Raw genomic sequence first — 11,916 nt, 5'->3', positions numbered from 1 at the left:
TCTCCGAGGGAATCCGAAAGCAGGAATCCAGACCGATGTGATTCGATGGGGTGACAAAGAAGCCTAGGGGGAGTCAATCCTGGGAAACACGTATTCATCCGTTAAAGGCTTCACCTCCACGAGCAGATGGCATGTCAAACCGATCATAGTTGGTAGTTTTATGTACAATCAAAATATTGTCAACCATGCATTTTCCTCAATGCCTCCGTTAGTTATAAGCCTCATTTCTCGTCACAGCCAGAAACGTAAGAGACCACAGCTGTCGAATATCAGATTCTGGATAACCATTATTAGTATAGGTGACATCTGCCATGGCGCAAGCCCAGAGCAACGTACCAGTCTGCGAACCACCCCCGGGCGGCGGCAACACACCCAGAGGCGTAACCTGGAACCCACCATCCCGCCAAACCCACGACCAAACCTCTCCGGAAAGCTGGTCCTCATTCCGCTCGATCGAGTCCCAAAGCTCATTATATGCAGCCCGCACATTCCAATATACAGTATCATCGCCACAGAACGACGGGATCGCAGGAATAGCCCGCTGACTTTTGTGACCTCTGCCCGATGCCGTAAAGTTACTGGTCAGGTCGCACCGGCCCAACTGCATCTCCAACCCCTTCGCCATCATGGCAAGCTGCCATGACCACACCACCGTGCCGTGGTACGCGCCGGTCGTCCAATTCTGCGCATACACAGCGTCCTCCCCGAAGGCCGGGTTCGCGACTAGCATGCCGGCAGAGGTCATCAGGCCCGCCGGGAAGGTGCGGCGGATATTAGTGGCGGAGTTATTGAGGAAAGCTGTCAGCTGCGTGTCGTTGGTGGTGTTGAGGAGCAAGTGGCGGAAGCAGTCGTCGGTGTTCATAACCGCTACCTGCGAGAGGTTGTTGTAGCCGTCTAGCGCGAGGGCATGGAATACGACGTCTGTGGTGATAGAGGCGGATTGATCCGGGCCAGCGAAGGAGGAGGCGTTTTTGTAGGATGCCACTAGGTCTTGCGCTTTGGATTGGGGGATTGTGACTTCGAAAAAGGAGAGGGTCTTGTCCTCCCAGGTTTGCGCGTATTGCGGGGCCAGAGTCGCCCATTGCGTCTGGTTGGGGTAGAGGCCTTTTTCGGCGAGGAGGGCGATGGAGCGTAGGGCTGCGGGGACTAGGGCTGTGTTCACGTCATAAGGGATGCGGCCTCCGCCGATGCCTGTGAGATTGAATGAGTTGTAGCCTTTCTCCTGTGAGGAGTCCGTGGTGTAGGCATACCGTAATTGCTGTCTCTCCATTGCCCCACGACTTGTCCGTCCTTGAGGTGAATCAGGTTCTCCGTTGTCTGATTTTGCGCAAATGGACCAGCAAGACGCATGATGCGCTCCGCGTTGATCAATGCCAGTTGACCCCAAGTCAAATTCTGATTAACGGCATTAATAGATCCAGCCGACGTGCTATTTCCCGCGTTAGATGTTGCATTCAGACAAAGGAATATGATGGCGCGGGATACTTGAAGAAAGATGCAGCTCTTGTCTGTCCCACGGGATTATCCAGGAAATACTTCTGCATTAAGACAGGAAGAAAATAGTCCGAGTCAACCTTGTATCAGTCAGAATAAACCCCACAATCAGCGGCCGTCTCGCCGGAGGCCAAAACTCACCATTTTATAGTCGCAAACCATAGCGTTACTCGAGATATTGTCCTGCAAATTTGTCCACGTCGCATAATCCCTACCACCATCAGACCCCCGCACCAAACATTTACATCTAGGGGCTCGTCGTAAAACTCACCCGATAGTCTCCTCATGGCAAACGCTCCCATCAGTCCGATTCACCCGCTCCAGCACAGCCCCGATAACAGCCTCCATGGCACTTCCCTCGCCCGAACTGAGCACCGGCTCTAACAGTAGCGCCGAGATCATCGAGTCGCGCCCAAAGTACGTCAGGAAGCGCCACGCGCCTGCGAGCAGTTTCTCTGAGTATGACAGGAAAGAGAGCGCGGTCGTCTGGTCCGGCTGGGAGGTAGTTAGGTTGCTGGAGGCAGCATTGAGCACGGAGCCTGGCTGGAGAGCCGCGAGTTGCGGGTAATTCAAAGATGCGGAGAAGAGGTAGTCGCCGGCTGGGAAGGCGAGGGTGCGATTGGAGATGGTGACTTTGGTATCCGTGCCGTTAGGGTACGGGGTGAATGTGAGCGCTGTGGATGTGACATTATCCAGCCAGGTCCGCTGCAGTAAGGCGCTCCCGTCGTCGTGCGCGGTGAACTGGATTGCATCCTGGATCTCGGGCTGGAGGAGACTGGGTCCCTCGACAAAGTCACGGATCGTGCGGATACTGCCCAGTATCGGGAGGGTGAGCGTGGCAGATGCATTGAAGCGCAGGACCCCTTGGACGCCGACGCTAGGAGGCGCAGAGCTGTTGGATGCTGCTGTGTATACAGGACCGAGCGGTTGGCCGGCGGTGGAGTTGACCATCTCAATGGACAAGGTCCCGTTTGCGCCATTCTGGGGCGTGAAGAACGTGCAGATGCCGCTATTGCCGGCCGGCCACGCCACGATCAGCCGCGGGCCGATGATAGAGAGATTGCTAGCTGGAAGCGGGCTCGTGACCACTGCCTGCGCGGCGACGTTGCAGTCCGAGTAAAAGTAGTTGTCGTACGGCGGGTCGCTCAGCGACAGTGTTGAGGCATCATTGCCACAGACGGGCGCGCTATGGTGTGCGTGGAGGCGCTTGGGAAGAACTAGTGAGCGGGATGAAGCTATTGAAATTGTACAGCGCCACTTACAGCGTCACCACTCCGCACGGCGGCAGCCCCAATGCTCCCAAACACCGACAGCTTCAGGAGGGATTTCATGATGCCGGTGATATTGTGATATTGTTGGCAGAAGGAGGTTCGAAAGACAGAGATAAACCTGTCTCGGGGTCTGTCAGCTATGCGGCATGGTTGCATTCGTCATCGCAACCTGTTCTGAAGCAGCGTGGGGGGGGCCGAAAAGTGGGTCGTTCGTCCCCGTGGGGATGTGGAGCTGCCAAAGGCAAATTGAAGGGAAAGTTTGGTGGTTCCCGATATTTCCCCGCGCCTCTGACGCAGCGCCTTGTCAAACACGATAGTAATTATATTTAGGCCATGTGTAATCATTATCATTAATAGAGCTCATACAATCCAGGAAAACCTGGTCCTATGAAGAGGCGTCAATCTATATACACAATAGATCCAAGATGGGGGTTGTGTTTGAGGGGGTCGCCCTAGGTGCATCTACATCCCCGGGGTATCCATTGCGCGCGGATGGCGCAGTACCTGATCGCCCATCGCAGATAGTTGATAGCTAGCTCGGCAGATATATGGGTCCTGGAGGAACGAGAGGGTCGGGCGCGAAGCCCGGAGGGGGAACGGCCGCATGTGCGTGGGGTCTGATACGACCTGCGACTCGCATTGGATCGCATCCCACTCTTCACAGCTGTCGGAGTGCGTTTGGGGTGGTGGTGCGATGTTCAGGGGTACTTGGGATATCAAGTCTCAATGACGGGCGTATCTCATGAGCCCGTAATTCATCACATAATCAAATCGAACATCGTCACGCCGGGGGGCAAAGTCGGGTCAGGCTTTATTCTCCGCCTCACCCGGGCTTTTCGGTCAGCTTCGCGGGCTTGCGCTGGTATTGGCAGAATGGGCTGGTGAAATCGATGGCGTGGGGATCTCCGTGTTGGATGCGAGTATCGCTGCTCCACGAGTTGCCGGTGTCGGAGGTGGCTGTGTGCGCGTCGACCGGGGGGAGTGCTCGAACATGGCAATGGAGATATCATCGTCCATCCAGGAGCGGGCTTGGCTGGAGTGTACTGGCGCGGCGTGGGTGAGGTCGGAGGTGACGCGGGTCGCATCGACAAAGTCGGGAAACTCGCGAGGGCCGGAAAAGGACTCGGGTTTCCAGACGTGGTTGTGGACCAGGTGGATGAGTTTCCCCAGCACGGCGAATTCAAGTTTCAGCTTGATGCTGTAGACCGCGCCCTTGAGCATGGTCTCCATGATGTAGTAGTTGCGGTATTCGGCGACGAGCAGGCCCAGGTCCATAATGATGATGATCATGTTGAGGATCAGTAGTTGGTATTGGATCTTGCGCTTGGTGTGGTCCATATCCAGACGAATCATGCGCACCGTCTCCCAGATATAGAGACCCGAGATAATGAATTCCTGCAGACAGAAGCCGGTCATTTGAATCTTTTCCATCACGTTATATCCGGTGATATATGAGGCTCGGGTCGCCCCGAGCGGTGCGAGGTTGGTGCCGTACGTCAGCACGGTGGTCGGGATGTGCAGAATGACTGCATTGACGAGGATCATGACCAGCACGCGACGCAGCACGCGCTGGTTCGCGAGGACCAAGTGCAGGCGTGAATACAAGACGATCGACTGCCCGGTCACCATGGCCCACCAGCCGACGGTGAGGAGGGTGACGGGCAGCCAGGTGGCCGTGGTGAGGTTGAAAAACTTCAATAGAAATCCGAGCGAGTAGGGGATCAAGCCGACGGCGGACGAGACCAGCAAGCTCCAGAAGTAGAGGCCGCGATACTGGGCGAAGGTGACGAAGATGAGGACGACGAGCTCGAAGGCGTTGTACCATGTGATGCCGGCGAGGGTCGCGATGGTGATTTGCATGCCCAGCGACTGGCCGGTGTAACCACCGGTGATCCCATCGCCGGCGGCAGTGATGTTGGCCATGGCGGAGGAAGGAATGGTCAGGCGGGGATCACCATCATAGGCGGCGAGACGCGGGGACTGGAGATGGGAGGAGAGGGAGAGAGAAGGGAGGAATCGGTCTGGCAAACAAAGGAGCAGCAAAGACGAGGGGAATGCGACAATGGGGCCAAGAGAGTCAGATGAGAAGACGATACTTGTCAGAAGCCAAGCACCACGATTTGGGGGCTCATTTTTGGGGGGAGGCCTAGGAAGGGCCGGGGGGGGGGGTTGCGGGGGGGCAGGGCGATCATCCAGAACGGAGTACGGAGTACTCCGTACGGCGACTCTGTCCCACGACACGAGGAGCCCCAGGAAGTGACCTGGGCAGAGTCGAGGGCGCAGACTTCTCATCAACCAGGGCCGTACCCCAGGGTCGATCGGAAGGCGCCCGGCCCTAAGACCCGAACTGACTAGCGGCCTCACGAGATCAGGGAATGAGGCTATCATCCCTGCGGCCAGGCGTGAGTGGTTCTTGGCATGGCTGGGATGTGATTCGTTTGCAGATCGGCTGTACCGTGTGGACGGAGTACAGAGCACGGAGTAGTTCTCCGTACTCTGTACATACTGCTCCGTACATGCGAAGTATAGTATACTGGGTTCGGATACAGAGAGACGGACTGACTCGCCTCCCCAGCGGTTCCATAGTTGTGAAACGGCTCGGAATGTCTTTGGTGGGTCAGGGGAAGAAAGGCAAAATGGAACCGTGGGGTTTCGACATGCCCGGAGACTGGCCGGCGGTACCATAATTAGGCATCCTCAACATCCCTCTCCGGATAAAAGAGCGAGGTGACTTCATGGTGAAGCACACACCGCGTACCCCCATCCCAGCCTAGCCCAGCCGAGGCCATGGCCGATCCCTTCCCGCCGTTGTGGGATGTTGCTGTTCTGTTCCTACGCACAGTAGCCTCTCCATTGCGGATTTTCAACGAGGCTTGCCCCTCTGCTCTGCTGCTTCTCTGTTGCCCTATTGCCCTATTGCCCTGGCTGCCCCGTTGACTGGAGAAATCCTCGTCATCCATCGGATACTATACGTCTACGGCGCATTCCATGTGGGCTCACATCCCCGTCTGGGGTCAGCCCCACCCTGCGCCGCCACAGCCAACCGCAGACGAAAGGCGAGCACGGTGTGCTGAGCGGCGCTGGTGACTTCATGCCAGATGAGCCGTGCCGGGCATCGCTCGTCGGTCTATTCGGACTACTGCGTACTCTGACTGGATGGACCAGAGGCTCTGAGAAACCCTATACAGAGGACCAAGTACGGGGTACAGAGGACGACGCCCTGACGTATGCATTTGCGTCTACTCTAAGCACACCATGATATGATTTCATCTGATCTCCCTCCTGATGGGCCATGGCCTCCGAGCCTCAGCTGTGGTGCGGTTCTCGCCACGGCGTAGAGAGGGAGGAGAAGGCGCATATAGCAGGCTGGGGAGCAGACGAACACGGTAATTGATCCTGTGCGACCGTCTGAAACCGATGACTGTATTCTGGATGCCCATATTTGGCTCCGGGCTGTCACGATCCTACATATTCTCGTACAGAGTACTCCGCCCGTTCAGGCCCCCAGGCGATGTCAGTGCAAGCATGCGTACCCCCGTATATGCACGCTCAACCGCTGCAAAAGTGCGTTCATACTGTACGGACTCCGTAGACGTCCTAGCCCAACCTAACCTAACCCCAACCTCCCATTCCATCCGCAAAGCAAGAAAGCAATCATGAAACCCCAAAACGCCCGAGCGCCTCGCTTGCAAACAAAAGTCGGCAACCACATCTAACCGAACATCACGAATCCTCCCGAGCCTCCGGCCCCCCACGAGGCACAGGGTACATCCCACCCGTCTCCCCCGAGCGGAACCGGGTCTCCCAGTCGCTCAACCAACAGAGCCTCGTCCTCGGTCTAACCGTGCGCGGGAGAGGGAACCGTGCCGGGCTGGCCACCACCCAGCCCAGCCATCACAGGCGGACCCCCAGAGCAACCGGAACGCATGGCCTTCGGGGCCAGACGGTGCGTAACAGGGGACCCGACCATGATCACGCAGTCCAAGCCCGCGGCAACACCCCCCCCCCCGGGTAAAAAGGGCACCAGCAAAAGCAACATAGATCAAATCACTTCGCGGTTCCATCCACCGTCTCCTCCGCCGCACCCGCTCCGCGTCCCCCCGTCACGGCCACCACGCGGTCCACCTCCGCCCGACACTCAGGCATAGCACTGCGCATCTCGCGCGCCAGCACATCCCGGAACTCGGCAAAGGCCTCGCGCTTCCCCTTCAGATCCTGATTGCCGCGCTGCACCAGCTCCACGAACTCACGCGTGTAGATGTCCGGGTTGCGCGCCGCGTCAATGTAGTCGATGATCTCGGGCGGGAGCTGGATGCTGGAAAGGGGCGGGTTGGAGGGGTCGGTTAGGTTTGACGAAGTGTCGGACTGGGCGTTTGGAGGGAGGTCTGTGTGTGTGGAGAGAGTGGAGAGGGCGAGGGTGAGGTTTTTGCTGTGGCCTGGGTTAGCTTCGCCGGGTTCGGGGTTCGGGGTTCGGGTTCTGGTTTTATGTGGACGGTGTTGGGGCAAGGTTGCTCTCTGGAGGACATGGAGATCCGGGAAATCCCCGGGCGTTTTGAGAGAGTGCCCTGGTAGTGAGGCTTGGGGTGATCACGTACATTTTGCGGACCAGCTCTTGCTGTGTCTCCGGGCCTAGGTAGCCGTGGACGGCGGATTGGATCTCGAAGAGGTGTTGGATGACATCTTTGAGGTCGTCTGCACCCGGGCTTAGCTTTGGGGGATCTCTCCATGCGTACTGGTTCGGGCTTACTTACCATCGACCGTCTGCAGCGTGACAGGTGCCATGGTGGTTTCTGGCGTTGGTTTCTCTGTGATCGGAGTCCGCCGCAATGGTGGTTTGGGAAAACACGCAGTGGGGAAAGGCGGTGTGGAGGCGGCTCAACCGGTTCTTGGTGGAGGTGAGGTATACTTTAAGATCTGACGGGCTTGAAGAAGTACGCCCTTCGTACCTCTCGAAATGCACTCTCCAAACTAAGAGAACGAAGAGGGGGCCCTCTCAACTCCACTCCCTTGAAGGAATTATTGCGCCAGATGCGGCCGCGCATTGAAGGGGAGAAGAGCTTGGCTCCTCTACCATGGGTTCAGATGTGTTCGAAGGCTGTGTGCCTTCGACGGTCTGTTCTTAGTCTCGTTGCCATCCTCTTCCACTTCATCCAGGCCTTGGCTGAGAATCGCGCCCGGGATGAGATGGCTGTTGACTTGGAGATTGCGCTCTCAAAGAAAATCATGTCTCAAAAGCCGATTATTCCTCCTATCTAGGATCTATAGACTTATCTCTGCCAACAGGCGGGCATTCACGAACCACTCAAGCGGACACAGATTAATTAGGAAAAGTAGATATCCACAGGCTGGGTGTAAACCACAATGCCACTGTGTCATATTCAGAAACAGGGCTGGTGAGACTCAGTCAATCTGGATGGGTGTTGATGCGCATAGAGTGGTTCGTTAGGCCGAGTCCGAAATCCCGTTTCACCCCTCGGCGCACATAGTTTGTTTCTCAGAGCCTATCTGGAGACACACAAATCCATCCGGAGTACTCGCAAGCCCAATTCAAAATCTCGGCAATGGATTGTATGTCACGTCTCTATATATGCATCACGTCAACAGGAAATTATACATTCCCCACAGGCAGGCAATCAACCCGGGCGAAACACGCTAAAAATAACCACGACACATTAAGCCTAAAACAAAGCCCACGATCGATGTCCGAGACAACACTTCTCCTATTACACCTCCCGGGTCCTGAGTTTGGGGTATTTCGAAATCTCGATCTCCGTCTCCATCTCCATCCCGGACAGGCTCGGGAACCGCCGGCTGAAATTGGCTTCCCAGTCTTCCCCGCCGGGACTCGTCGGGGTCGGTTGAACGGAGGGCCTGCGGTCCTTGCTGCTGCTGGGTCGCGATGTGTCCTGCCCACTCACCCGCAGGCTCTTCGGCTTAGGCGGAGCCACAGGGCGTGATGCGGGACGCGCAGACGGGTATCCGGTGGAGTGGGAAGTGGCAGCGTGAGGGAGAGTCGCAGGGGCACTGGCATCTTCACGACGGTCCGGGGGCGCCACGGTCGTTTCACGGGCACCGTAGATGGGACCAGGAGTACGGGAGATGGGGAGTGTACCCGAGGAGGGCGGTTGAGGGTCACTACTACCTTGCTTTGCCTGCAAAGCACCGGTGTCGGTGTATTTCCCATACCCGGTTGCGGTCTTGGGAGCAGACTGGGGCTTGTTGGATTCGCCAAGGAGATTCTGCACCCGGTTCAGGATCGCCCGAGACCGATGCTGTCCGCTCCCATCACCGTCGGCGGCGCGGCGCCTATACTCTGCTGCAGCATGGGCAACTCGTTTCTCCTCCTGGGAGAGCCGGCGGCGCTCGAGTTCGCGGCGCATTTCTGGAGAGATATCATCGCGGTCTACATCTTCCAGAACATCGTCTTCGTAGGATGACAACCCCTCGTTGGGCGGAGAATCCAAAATATCCGATTCGCTTATGAGAGCTTTGTGGCGCGAGGGATATTCCTCGGCTGTCGGAGTGGAAGGCTTGTCCTGGTTTGTGCTCTCGAATCGGCGGAACGCCTCGCCGAAACGACCGGCGAATAAGGTCTTGCTTCCTGAAAGTGACAGAGAAGGCAAGCTGCCCCGCTTGGCATACTTAGAGCCACCGCTAGAACGCTTCTCACGCTTACGGTTGCTTTCTTCCTCTTCCTTGGCTCGTAGATAGTCCACGTCCGAGGAGATGTTGGCTCGTTCAGACTCCCGATCGACTTCAGTACGGACCGTTCTCAGGGGCGCACCACCCTCATATTGCATTCGAGAGAGATCCAAAGAGGAACGTGAGGCCTGGGGTTCATGCGGAATGTCGTAACGAGATGCAGCTTGTACCGATACAGGGCGAGCCTTGGCGATGGCAGACTTGGACCTTCCCCCCGGATCAGTGGCTTCCAACCCAGATGGCCGCCGCATTGTCTCCATGGAGGCACGGGCAGAGTTGGACTGGTTGGATAACTGATCAGAAGACAGCCGTGGGCTCGCTTCCGGTCTCAAATTGAGCGACGGGGACGACGGGACATTATATCCAGTCACCTTCTGCTCTTCCTCGGTCCAGGGCTGGCTGGAAGGCCGTCGCTCATGCTCGGATGGCGGGAAGCGGTAGATTGGGCGGCTAGAAAGCTTCGGTTCCTGCAACCGGGGTGTCTGGGAAGGAGATGTCATAGTGCCAGTCGAGACCATTGTAGGACGCTTAGGGGTGGGCTGATACAGCGGCGCCTGTGGCCGAGTGGAAACTTCTTGGGGCTTCTGTGGTTGCGCAGGCGAGATCTGCGACCGTCGGTCTGCAGCGGGTGCCTGTTGCTCTAGAGAAGGCCGTCGTGCGAAAGCATCATCGGCCAATGCATTGGTAAGCCTCTGCGAGAGGTCCTCGTCTTCCGATTTAGTCTCTTTCAGTGTCGGTTCAAAGTCGAACTTGTCGCCCTTCTCGTGCAGGATATCGAACTGGTCCAATGTCGGGAATCGTTTGGACAGTTCGTCCGCAGTCTTCTTCTTCGTGTCTCCATCCAATGCTGCGAACGGGTCATGGGATGAGGTCTTGGAGCCACCGCGATATGGAGAAGGGCTTGGTTTGGCTGAACTGTGCGCAGACGACTGAGGCTTTACGGGCCGTCCTCTGCGCATAGGCGGAATATCGGGGATGATTTGAGTCTCTTGAATAGGAGGCGAGAATGTTGCGCCCACCGCAGTTGCTTCTGTTGGCGTGGGAGGTAGTTCCTGGTTTCGCCGGGTTTCAGAAACAGACCGATTGGAGTAGATCTAAACACACGACGGTCAGTATTGTTGACACGGCTTTTGAAACGCGCATGGAAAGACGAACATCTCGAATTGGTACTTCCTTCCCTTGCATCTCACACACTTCCTTGAGAACCTGGTATATATTCGGACGCTTTTGTGGATTCTCCTTGAGCATGATTGCTGTTCCGCGAGTCCAGTCAGTCATGGTCTCCTCGTAATAGCCCTGGCGAGTTCCAACACTTACCGATGAACATCTTCAACCGGTCCGAAAACTGAGGGTATGCGGGGAATTTGTATTTGGCGTTGAGGATGGCCATCTGGCCAACCTCTTCGAAGGGCGTCGTATAGTAACACAGTTTGTACAAGAACACACCAAGGGCCCAAATGTCGCTCTTCTCGTCAATTGGTTGCTTGCGGTAAACGTCAATCATCTCCGGGCTACGGTACTGCATTGTCGTGTGGCGCTGCACGTCGTCTTCAATCAAGCGACCTTCAGCGGCCGAGGTAGCAGCCGGACGGGGAGGTGCCGAGGATCCAAAGTCGCACAGCTTGTAGGTAGTCGAACCCCGGGATCGCGAGATGAGAACGTTCTCCACTTTGAGATCCCGATGGAGCAGTGGCGGCTTGAGGTAGTGCATGCAGGCAACTCCTTCAGCCACATCCGAGAAGATTTTGATGATCTCGGGCTCCGTCAGCCGGTTCTGAAGCCGGGTGTTCATGAAGTCAATCAAGCCACCACCCCCGCAGTACTCCATGAGGAGGAAGACCTCGTAGCCGCTGCCTTGCAGCTGGGAGGCATGCGAATCGATGTACCTGACGATATGCCGGTGCCCCTTGAGCTTCTTCATGGTCTCAACCTCGGTGCGCATGCTGGCCAGGGCCGACTTGTCAGGCACAGCGACCCGCTTCAGCACAGCGGTCTCCGTGCCATTGACCGGTTGAGGCAGCCGCACCACATAGACGTGAGCAAACCCACCCTCAGATAAATACTTCTCCACCACCACGCGGTGACTGCCCACCTGGACCTTGGTCCCGGGGAGAAAGGTCCCCGCGGGTGCGGTGACGGCAGCGACAGGGTTGAACGCGGGGAATTGTCGCGACGTCACAGCGTGGCCCTGGGGGGCGTGGACAGGAGATTGATAGGAGGACATGGTGGTATGGACTGCCCTTGCAGGGCAGAAGGAGTTGGGGAGAGAGGAGGGGAGTTCGGGGCCTTCGTGGCTATCGACGCGGCATAGGAGAAGGGGAGGTGATGGGATGCCTGGGAATGGGGCCAAGAGGACAGGTTGGCGGGGAGGGCGGAGTAGATTGGGGTAGTGCCGGACTACCGCAAAGGCAAGCAAAACAAAAAGGAGGAAGGCCGAGAAATGAAGTTG

At 57.0% G+C, this 11,916-nt stretch overlaps 4 protein-coding genes across 4 annotated transcripts; all 4 read right to left on the bottom strand.

Annotated features, from left to right (window-relative positions):
- Positions 1–208: 208 nt before the first annotated feature.
- Positions 209–2,825, bottom strand: N7482_008437 (uncharacterized protein; the record flags this gene model as incomplete). Its single annotated transcript, XM_056690561.1, has 7 exons — positions 209–276; positions 337–1,191; positions 1,251–1,429; positions 1,486–1,574; positions 1,636–1,705; positions 1,766–2,700; positions 2,757–2,825. 7 exons carry the CDS (start codon positions 2,823–2,825, stop codon positions 209–211), a joined length of 2,265 nt encoding a protein of 754 aa, XP_056540326.1.
- Positions 2,826–3,605: 780 nt separating this feature from the next.
- N7482_008436 (uncharacterized protein) lies at positions 3,606–4,688 on the bottom strand (the record flags this gene model as incomplete). Its single annotated transcript, XM_056690560.1, has 1 exon — positions 3,606–4,688. One exon carries the CDS (start codon positions 4,686–4,688, stop codon positions 3,606–3,608), a length of 1,083 nt encoding a protein of 360 aa, XP_056540325.1.
- A 2,124-nt stretch (positions 4,689–6,812) lies between these two features.
- Positions 6,813–7,547, bottom strand: nut2 (mediator complex subunit NUT2; the record flags this gene model as incomplete). The annotated part of the gene is made up of 3 exons (XM_056690559.1): positions 6,813–7,194; positions 7,361–7,457; positions 7,517–7,547. 3 exons carry the CDS (start codon positions 7,545–7,547, stop codon positions 6,813–6,815), a joined length of 510 nt encoding a protein of 169 aa, XP_056540324.1.
- A 941-nt stretch (positions 7,548–8,488) lies between these two features.
- Positions 8,489–11,691, bottom strand: N7482_008434 (putative serine/threonine protein kinase; the record flags this gene model as incomplete). The annotated part of the gene is made up of 3 exons (XM_056690558.1): positions 8,489–10,561; positions 10,623–10,720; positions 10,785–11,691. 3 exons carry the CDS (start codon positions 11,689–11,691, stop codon positions 8,489–8,491), a joined length of 3,078 nt encoding a protein of 1,025 aa, XP_056540323.1.
- Between the last annotated feature and the right edge of the window lie 225 nt (positions 11,692–11,916).

The sequence above is a fragment of the Penicillium canariense genome (assembly GCF_028826845.1).
Source record: "Penicillium canariense strain IBT 26290 chromosome Unknown utg000006l_segment0_segment0, whole genome shotgun sequence".
NCBI classification, from domain to species: Eukaryota; Fungi; Ascomycota; class Eurotiomycetes; order Eurotiales; family Aspergillaceae; genus Penicillium; species Penicillium canariense.
The sequence above is the reverse complement of the archived record's forward strand: the minus strand, read 5'-3'. Positions and strand labels throughout refer to the sequence as shown.